The sequence below is a fragment of the Diaphorina citri genome, unplaced genomic scaffold (genome assembly GCF_000475195.1).
Source record: "Diaphorina citri unplaced genomic scaffold, Diaci psyllid genome assembly version 1.1 scaffold25629, whole genome shotgun sequence".
Classification (NCBI taxonomy): domain Eukaryota; kingdom Metazoa; phylum Arthropoda; class Insecta; order Hemiptera; family Psyllidae; genus Diaphorina; species Diaphorina citri.
The window spans coordinates 12,138-21,771 of record NW_007402970.1 but is presented as its reverse complement, the minus strand read 5'-3'; the positions used below and the strand labels follow the sequence as shown (position 1 = coordinate 21,771).

The 9,634-nt window shown below is 39.5% G+C and overlaps 3 protein-coding genes across 3 annotated transcripts in view; 2 read left to right on the top strand and 1 right to left on the bottom strand.

Annotated features, from left to right (window-relative positions):
* The first annotated feature begins 239 nt into the window (after positions 1 to 239).
* On the top strand, positions 240 to 2,549 carry LOC103523533 (protein lethal(2)essential for life-like). Its single transcript, XM_008488571.1, has 3 exons — positions 240 to 248; positions 668 to 907; positions 1,590 to 2,549. Exons 1-3 carry the CDS (start codon positions 240 to 242, stop codon positions 1,773 to 1,775), a joined length of 435 nt encoding a protein of 144 aa, XP_008486793.1. The 3' UTR covers positions 1,776 to 2,549.
* Positions 2,550 to 5,406: 2,857 nt separating this feature from the next.
* LOC103523527 (guanine nucleotide-binding protein subunit beta-5-like) lies at positions 5,407 to 7,162 on the bottom strand (the record flags this gene model as incomplete). The annotated part of the gene is made up of 3 exons (XM_017449255.2): positions 5,407 to 6,258; positions 6,681 to 6,847; positions 7,036 to 7,162. Coding segments are annotated over 3 exons (306 nt in total), but the record flags the coding sequence as incomplete, so codon positions are not given.
* A 1,924-nt stretch (positions 7,163 to 9,086) lies between these two features.
* Positions 9,087 to 9,634, top strand: part of LOC103523532 (protein lethal(2)essential for life-like) — a 3,200-nt gene continuing 2,652 nt past the window's right edge. The window contains exon 1 of the mRNA XM_008488570.2: positions 9,087 to 9,095. Coding sequence (XP_008486792.1) covers positions 9,087 to 9,095 — 9 coding nt within the window. The remainder of the gene's footprint in view (positions 9,096 to 9,634) is intronic.

The window sequence follows — 9,634 nt, the reverse complement described above, 5'->3', positions numbered from 1 at the left end:
AGCAACCCACTCTTAAACAAACAAACTTTGTGCAGGTCGTTAGGTTGCGGACATTAATAAAAACAACAACCGCAAATCCGCCCTGGTTGGAGTAACCACATCAGCCAATCGGGGCCAACCTGGAAACCCCCTAAAGCGGGCTCCCAAATCACCAGCTCCAGGTTCAGGTTTCAGTACTTTAATCGCCTCACATGAATTTTCGCCCTCTCACTGTAAAACACTGTTGCGTTAAATACGAAATGTTGGGTGTAATTTTTAAGAAACAACAAAGAAATCCGCCAAAAATCCGAAAGCCCCGGGCCCTTACCCTGCCCTTCTGTATTCCCTCTTTTTTGGGAGGTAAGAAAAACCAATAAAAATACTACCAAGACGCCATCGATTCGAAACTACAATCAACCCCCGCAAAGCAGGGGACTGTGGGCGTCCCAGAAAACCGCGTAAGTAAAACCTCCCTGAAACCACGAACAAGAAAATTTTTCACCTCTCCCCTTTTTGGGAAACACCCTTTTTTTTGACGGTTCGATCCGATCCCCCCGACCAAATTCCCAATCGACAAGAGAGGGAAGGGGGACAAATATCAAGGGTGGGTTCCGATCCCCCTGGTTTGGCAATGGGGAACCCTTTGGAAACAAAAGGGGAGCAACCACTATAAGCTGGTGCCCCCAAGGGTGAACACCCCTGGACCCGAATCCCTTGGCGGTCCCAAGCCCCTTCCCATGAGATCTCCATCAAAACCGTGGACGGGTTCATCTTGGTGGAGGGGAAGCATGAGGAGAAGGAGGATGAGCATGGATTCATATCCCGTCAGTTCAAGAGGAGATATCTCCTCCCTAAGGATGTGGAAATTGAGAAGGTTACATCCAGTCTATCTTCCGATGGAGTTCTAACCATCACCGCACCCAAAAGAGTGAGTACAAGATTTTACTTTTTCTCTCTTAAATTAAATTTTCAATTCTGACGGTCTCAGGGGGTAAAGATGGATCGCTTCTAAATTTCATTTGTGGGTCTAGATTTTAATGTGCATGTGCATCATTCGTGTTACCTATTTGAAGTACAAATCACCGATCAAAATGAATTTCGCCACTGTATAGAGTCCCTTTACCTCACAGAAACAACAGGAGTTTTCGTTCGTCTGATACCAAACCTCGGGGGCATCAACCAATTAATTAGTCTAGGCTCTAGGATTTAGGAACTTGAGAACTCTAGGTCCTACCCTACCATGGTATCACTGATATTTCAATGTTCTTTCTCTATCAATAGTGTATAGTTTTCTGTTAAAACAGGCTAATATAGCGGTTGTCAACCTTTTTCTCGTCCGCGTACTCCAGGGTACCCATACCTAGGTTAATGTGTACCATTACTATACTGAGTGCTACCCCCGGAGGGTCTCTCGCGTGCCCCGGTTGAGAATCGCTGGTTAATGTGTTATATTGATCTATTTTATTACGAGTACGTACATATTATAATTATCTAAAAGGTTAACCTTGTGAATTCTATCAGTTACTGTCGTCTCTTCATTTCAAAATTTAAATGGAAATTTGGAGTTACGGAGTCCTCCATCATTATACATATTATCCTTCTTGTTGCAGACCCTGCAAGACAAAACCACGGAACGACCCGTCCCCATTGTTCAGACTGGGGTGCCAGCCCTTAAACCCCAGGCCCCGTCTAGCAACTCTTCCACCCAACAGTCTCAGCCCATCATTACCTCTCCTACCCCGAGTGTGTGTGGCGATCCACCCCGGGAAACCAACATCAAGATTGAGCAGCACTGAATACACCCTTTCTTAATATCCGAGCCTGGTGAGACTCAAGCCCAACAACAGAGAATGCCCAACGATAGCACACAATAAAGATCGCACCGATAGTAACCCTAACGATACAGAATCAGATCCCAACGATACAATAACACAACAATAAAATAATATCCCACCGATCTTAACCCTAACGATACAGACGGATTCTAAAAAACCAGATCCCAACGACAAAGAAACTAGAACTAGAACCCGGAGATGGTAATCTCCACAATACAGAGCCCTAAGCCTAACGATCATGATCCCAACGACAGCTCGAAACCTTGTGATGACAACAGAAACCCATTGATATCTCTTTTGTACAAAATATTTAGTAGTATTCTTGCATTTCAGTGCTATCTTTTCATTTTTCAATGACTTTTACAATCGTGGAAAGACACAGCACAGAAAATCTGTTTTTCCCCTCCAATGAAGAATTCACGAAAGAATGTCTCTGCTCCATAGTATAGGCTTCTTACCCTTCGATTTTTTTTCTTTTTTTTTTCAGGCGCCTTAACTCCTTTGACCTTTTATTCAGGAGCATTGCGTCAACTTGCTTAACTCTTCTTTCCTTTAAATCCATTATTAGTAGTGCAGTGTTTTACTGCCAGCTTCTTAAGAGCATTTTGAGTGGTATACAACTATACCCAGATAGATATCATCGGCCCTAGTAGAACCCTACCTATACTATTGTTGTAATTTTGTTTATTATATTTGTTATAAGAACCAAATATTTAATATTTTTATACCAACAAATTTTTCCTCTCTTTCTTTTCTTTCTTAGAAGTTACAGAAGTTGGAGGGGGAGGGGGAATTAGCAAACGGAATAAAATGTAAAGTGGGCGAAGGTCTGTAGGAAACATGAGTATCTGGCCCACGGGCCCAGGCCCACCTTAACTGAATGGTTTTCCGTTGAAATCCCACACCATATGTACATTGTACTTGTTACTTGTTCCTCATAGACTTATTTCGTGCTGGCGTTACACATTGGTTGAATGCTGACATTGCTGACGCTAAAATGTAGTAAAATACATGTTCAATATAATGGGAGATCCTTGTCATTCACCAGTTATAAGAATTCCAGTCAATCAGCTCTTCTGTGATATCGATGTACATGAGTACATATACCTACACAAATAAACAAGAAACATGCTGGTTTAAAATCATTAGTAATCAAATAACACTGAATAATCTTAACAATGACTTGGAAACTCGAAGAGAAAATGACACCGACACTAGAGGTGAGTAGTGTCAAATAATTTTCTAGGTCGCTTAGAGTTTTCAAGTGTCAGAAAAGTTCGATACAAAGATTCATAATTGATGAGGAGCCCCTCTAAGCACTACCTAGAAAATTCAAATGCTTGAACTGCCACGGCAAATTCTCGTGAATAATAAATAAGCACCACACTTCAGGTAAGTTCAAACACTTTTCTTTTCAATTGGAAAGCTCCATTCACATTAATATTTTTCAGGGCGCAAGGGAAAAAGAGAATAGAGCATGGATATGGGATTTTAAAAGTGATATTTCTTCAAGTAATACTGCACTAGTCCCAGTAGGTATGATGCACTTGCAAGTCAACCTTGTGAATTCCTAACAGTAGTAGGTAACATCAAAGTTAGACGCATAATCCCAAGTTTCAGTCTGCTGTATAACACTCAACTTGGTGTTTCGCACCCATGTAATTTCTCTAAACAGCTGTTTATGAAGACGTAAGCAGCAAATTTTGGAGACGGACAGGTTTTAGCGGAACAGAAAAAAAAAATGACTTCAAAAACGATGCACGAGTATTGTTACTCACTGTCAGTGGACGACTCATAACAGATGTAACACCTAACACACGCGGAACCATAATCAGACTTCCATACAAATTACAATAATTATTAATTGGGGAGAATAATAAAAACAGATCAAATAATACCTATATGTAGTTAAAGAAGTCAAGAGTTGAGTAATGTCCTAATAAAAAACATATCAATAGCTATCAGTCTATCACACCTGATATCTCATTTTTCATTCAGTTCTGAGGCTAGAATGTGAACGGTTCTTTTTCTTCCGATAATGAGGGGGTGTTCTCAACAATTCATAAGCCCCATTGATTTTCTCGCTGACCTCGATACCTGTCTTTTATGTTCTGTCGCCATTGCTGGCATCTGTAAAAGTTATCTCGAGGATTTTTAACTGAGATTGACTTTCACATTTCTTCGTTAGATTTCAGACCGTCTGGGTTTCATCAAGTTTTCATGGACAGCACTAGAAATTGAATAAAATTTAAAATAATAGCAGTATGGAGGTTCTCTTCATAGATCGCTTACATAGAAGTCGCCATTGTTTGGTCCAAAATTATATCGATATACGGTAGCTTACACCAAGATAATCCAGATGATTCCAAAGTCTAAACCTGAACAATGTTCTGCCACATGAAAAAAAAACTTACGAACAGTTACACCAGACGCTAACAGTAATTGGACTGTACGACAGTCAATGACTTAACAATGATGAGGGAAGAAATATCAAATGTGCGGTTGAAGTTTGTTGTTCGCTATTATGAGAGATAATGGCTAGCGTCAGACTGTTGACTTACATTAAACATGCTCCTCAAAGTCAACAGAACATAAATTAATGATCTACTCATTCTTTATATTAGACTCAGCAGAATCCCAACTAATATACTCGTGCAATTCAAAAGAAAGAAGAAACCCGTGTATTATTTCAAAGTGTTGCGTTCTTTTAGAACAGAAATGTACAATACATGAGGAAAACTCCACGGAAAAGAAAAGCTGTGAAACTCTTCGCTGTCAGGCAATCTGCAGGTACATAGGATACAACATCTGTTGGAACCAAAAACGAGGCAATATCGCAATACCTTCGTGATAAATTACAATTTAATTACTTTATTTACCTCCTGTTAAAATGTTATCATGCAATTAAGTAGAGCCAACACTTGTGTTGTTGTAGGTTTTAATGGTTTTATGTGGAAAATTGCCGATTGTACTCATTTTCTCTAGTTTCCATTGCTATAAACACTTGAACCAGTGAGCAGAGGCCATGTATCCGTGTTACAAGCATATAAATCTATAACTATTGTATCGTTGAATAATTCACTGCAAGGCAGCTGCTGAATCTTGTTTAATTAATAGTATGTCCAAACAATAGATCACACAGAACTGAGGAATTCGCTCATCCTACAACCTATATGGAACATCTGTCTTCTGATTGATCCATTCAATCTACAGCAGCATAATCTTAATTAGCCCTACAATCTACACAAATTGAACCTATAAATTCTTTAATCTGAAATAGCGCTACAATTATGACTTTTTATCGTGCCCTATTAGCAGCTCCTAGTCATAAAATGATTTTTCTACTGCAATACACCTGAAGCAATATGTTCGATTGAAATCCTAATCACAAGTGTAGGATAAAATAATCATACAAAGATACAATTTACTATTAATTCTTTTGAGACTAATCATTTATTTTCTTAGCATAAGTAAATAGAACGAGGAATTATTAAATGCTTCTACCTTAAATTAAAATAGATATTCAACAATAAAATATGGAAACAGGGTAACGTTAAACAAACAATAAAATATTAATAATTAAAACACATGAGGGCTACGGGATAAATATAAATACATCTAGCTATGTAAATAAAGTAATCATTGAAATAATAGTAATACAGGGTGAAACAGAACAGGTTTCATTCAGTGGCATTGGCATCATGGGTTGGAAGAATATTGTGATGAATGTATTTCAGGAGTCCTAGAACATTTCATATACCTATTCTTTATCTTCCATTTCCGATAAAAATATGAAATTTTCAAGAATTTACAAAAGAAATGATAGCATAATTTCAACAAACGAGTGTCAAGTTTTAACAAAACAAAGATATTAGTAATGTGTTACAAAAACTGAATACTAGTTACTAGACCATAATTGATTGAACGTTAAAATTATGGCTACCCACTTTTTTATGGATAACTACGGTTATTCTTGAATAATTTTATTGTGTACTTGATATCATAGATGGAAAAAATTGTATAACAAAGCTGGAATGATTTTGAAAAGAATCCAATAAATAATCAGAGACATAGAGATAACCAAATCGAGTAAACTCGAAATTGAGTCAATTCAATAGACATTTACCTCGATCCTGGAAGTAAACAGTCAATCCCTGAGTTGGCTTGGTTATCCTGGACCTCAGCAAATACTGCATATACCTATTTTTACTTTCCTCATCCTATAGGGAGGAAAGTATTTTAATATTAACTAACTTAAAATTAAATTAAAATAAAACTTACATTAGGGGACGTGGGAGACTACACTGACGTTCTACAGAGGGAGAAATGCAAACTTCCTGTTCTCTTCCTTGAGGAAGACCAGGGCAAGGAACTTCTTAATACTCACTCTGGAAATGTATCTTAGCAAGGAATTAACGTTTCGTCGACCAGATTAAGCCCATATCTGAAACAGAAAGCCAGATCCAGAAATCTATTACATAATTTGAGGACAAAAAGAAATTCGGACACTTGTATTAATTTGAGGATAAAAAATTACCAGATGAAATGTTCCGATTCAGACATACCTCTAATTCTCGATGTACCTTTACAATATTAACTTTCCCTTACAAGGCTGAGTGCACCCTGAACTCCAAGCACAGAGTCGAAAAAACTTCGACCCCGCCGGGAATCGAACCCAGGACCGAAGGAGTACAAGCCTAGTGTGATATCCACTCCGCTACGGAGGCTACTTTGGGAAATTAAAACTGTAATGTAAACCTCACATGAAGGGGTAAACACTTCGATGTACGAAAAACTTCATCAGATAAATAATGCTCTTATATTTTCCGGGTTTCACAGGGGTTTCGAACCCTCGACCTTTCTTACCCGTAGCGTAGTATCCCAGCTGCCTGACGAGAAGGCGGTGCCATCAGGCGACACCTGTAAGCAGGAGACTCGATTCTCATGGCCCATTAGATGATTCACTCGGCAGCATTTGAGAGAGTCCCATACGTTGATAGTATAATCATTGTAGCCGGCGAACAGTAGACGACCTGAGAAAAAGCAAAGTCAAATTTGGAGTACTGTGACAGGCTGCATTTTAAGAAGCTAGCCAGCCTAGTTAGCTTGTTTGATAGCGCGTCTGCCTTTTCTAATCCTACCTATTTATCTTTGATTTCGGGACGATAAGACCTCTGTTGCTACAATTCCCTCTATCCAACCTGTTGAAGAGCACATTTACCACTGACGGAGAAATCCACGGAGGTTGCACCAAACAAGATGCTATCCTTCTTATAACAAGCAACTTCTTTATCTGCACGGAGGTCAAACAGACGACACTGCAAGAATGAAACAGAACCAATAATTAGTTAAAATATCTTGAATGAAACACAACAAATCGCACCCTCAGAATTCTATGGTGATGTGTCGAAAAACTCGATTTTTGTTTTATTACCTTATCTTACTAAGCAAAATGAGATCTTTCGATTGGTCTAGGAATATCTCTACGACTTAAAGTTCAGACTGACAAGTCTCTTTACTCCCGCAGTTTGATGAAGTTTTTGAATAAATTCACATGGTTCTTCCCCATTTTTTTTTTTTTTTTTTTTTTCACCCCGGAGCCCTGTCACACCTTCGAGACCCATTCCACAGGAGATGAAAACACAGACAAGAGATTACACGGTACATAAAGAGTTACACTACATAAGACCAGGAGATTACACATACATAAGACAGGCAGATTACCACGTTACGATAACCAGGGTTTACACGTACATGGATTAGGAGATTACACGGTACGAGAATGATAACATGGGATGACAACAAGTGTCTTGGAGAAATAGTGGACATGGGTATGACAGGGTTTCTATATTTATTTCTATGTTCGCGACAAATCATGAGCTTATGATTATTCACCATAAGGAAATCACAAAGCGTGTCACGAATTTGGCGAAGGTTAAAGGGATTGTTGGTACCTGCACATGCTCATTGCTCGAGGGAAAGTTTGCAACCCCTATCTATAATTAAGATCTAGAGATACCCCTATTCATAAATTGTGAGACAGACATAACATGTGCCTGCATAAACATATCAAAGTATTCTGAGGGTAGACAAATGATCAAAAGTGGTCTCCAGGAGCTATTGTTCCAACATAAACTTGTCACATACGATTATCGTGACCTGCTACTAAGGCAGACGATTCTTCATGTCTGGTCGGACCGAATGAGTGTGTCAAAGTAAAGACGACGTAGAAGATTGGAGGGCTAGTCGTCCACGTCCATGGCCGGGTTGAGGCAGAGAAGAAAGAAAAAGAAGTTAAAAGAAACGGAAAAGGGGGCACACGGTGCCCCAGGCCGGAAAAAGCAGTCGGAGAAGTTGAGTCGGGATTGATCCCACTAACGGAAACCGAGAGCTGTGAAGACCAAAATCGATGTTTAATGCTCACCTACGGGAAGCGTGAGTGGAAACGCTTTAAAGGAAAATCGCTCCCTTTAGGTCCGACCATACAAGGGACGATCAGGGAGTACTCGAGTATGGCAAGTATATAGAGAATAAGAATAGATATACATATATATAATATATAAATATAAATAAGCCTTTTTAAAATCAATAAAAGTCTAGGAGTGACCCTCACCCACTGACATGTACACGGCGCGGCTGATACCCTTACATCCTTACGATCAGTCAGATAACGTCTCAAAATGCCTGTTTGACCCCTTGAATACCTGGAACCTAGATCCGGGGGAGGCTCTGACGCTTTTGTGTAAACATAGGCCCCATACCATTACCCTTGTAAAGGATCGGGTTCACCCTGACGTCTCTAAGTGTCTCTTCCTATGCTCCACCAACGCACTCAGGGCAGTTTTCGGTCGGCTATATCAAACGCCCAAGCTAGGGCGGCTCTCGCCTAAGACAGGTGGGATTTTGTCCATTCCCAAGCACAGAGCCCTTGCCGACCGTAAGAGGATACTCCAAATAAGAGAGAGAAAGAATATAGAAAAGAGTGAAGTTGCACTAACAAAGCAACGCAAAAAGAACGGTTGAGAGAAGCAATCAGAATTGAAACACGTGAAAAGATAAGTTGAGCAATAATACAAAGAAGAGCGTCTAGAACATTAATAGCAGTTAAAAAAAAAGGGAAAGAATGCCAAGAGACAGAGGTCCATGTGTTAGAATACCAAGATATTCATAGTACCTTGTGAGAGTCCTAGAGAGATATGAATAGAAACAAGAAAAAACGAGTTGAGAGAATGCATAACGAGAGAAGTTAAAGGCAAGAATTGTAGTATAAAAATGCTAGAGGTAAAGTAAACCATACAAGATGGTGAGAATAGTTGATGGAACTATGTATAGCCGATGAAGGAGGAACAGCGAAACGATATATATAACGAGGATACACAAGCGCCCAGTATTAGAAAGAAACTGAAAACGCCCGAAACCACAAAGCCCACGCCAAATCGACGAATAGGCGCGTAGGAAAGATTTAATGATTTATTAGAACTTAATGTCTCATCACCTGTTGTCGACCACACTCTAGTATAGACATATATATACTCTTGACCATGAATAACGGCACGTTTAAGAGAAAGCTCCAAGTGGTGCTACACACTTAGTACACTATAGTCACAATTAGTAAGGATCACCTCTACAGTCAATCGATGATGACACCAGACGACCTACTAGACGATAGTGCCAGTTCAGACGGACGCCCAAGCTTGGTCCGCTGCAAACTAAAAATACACCATCTGCATATGAGCAGAGAGTCCCTGCTACCATATATATACGTTTGTATCAACCCGTAGGGCATTTATAGTGTCACCGCAAGGAGGGTAAAATTCTAC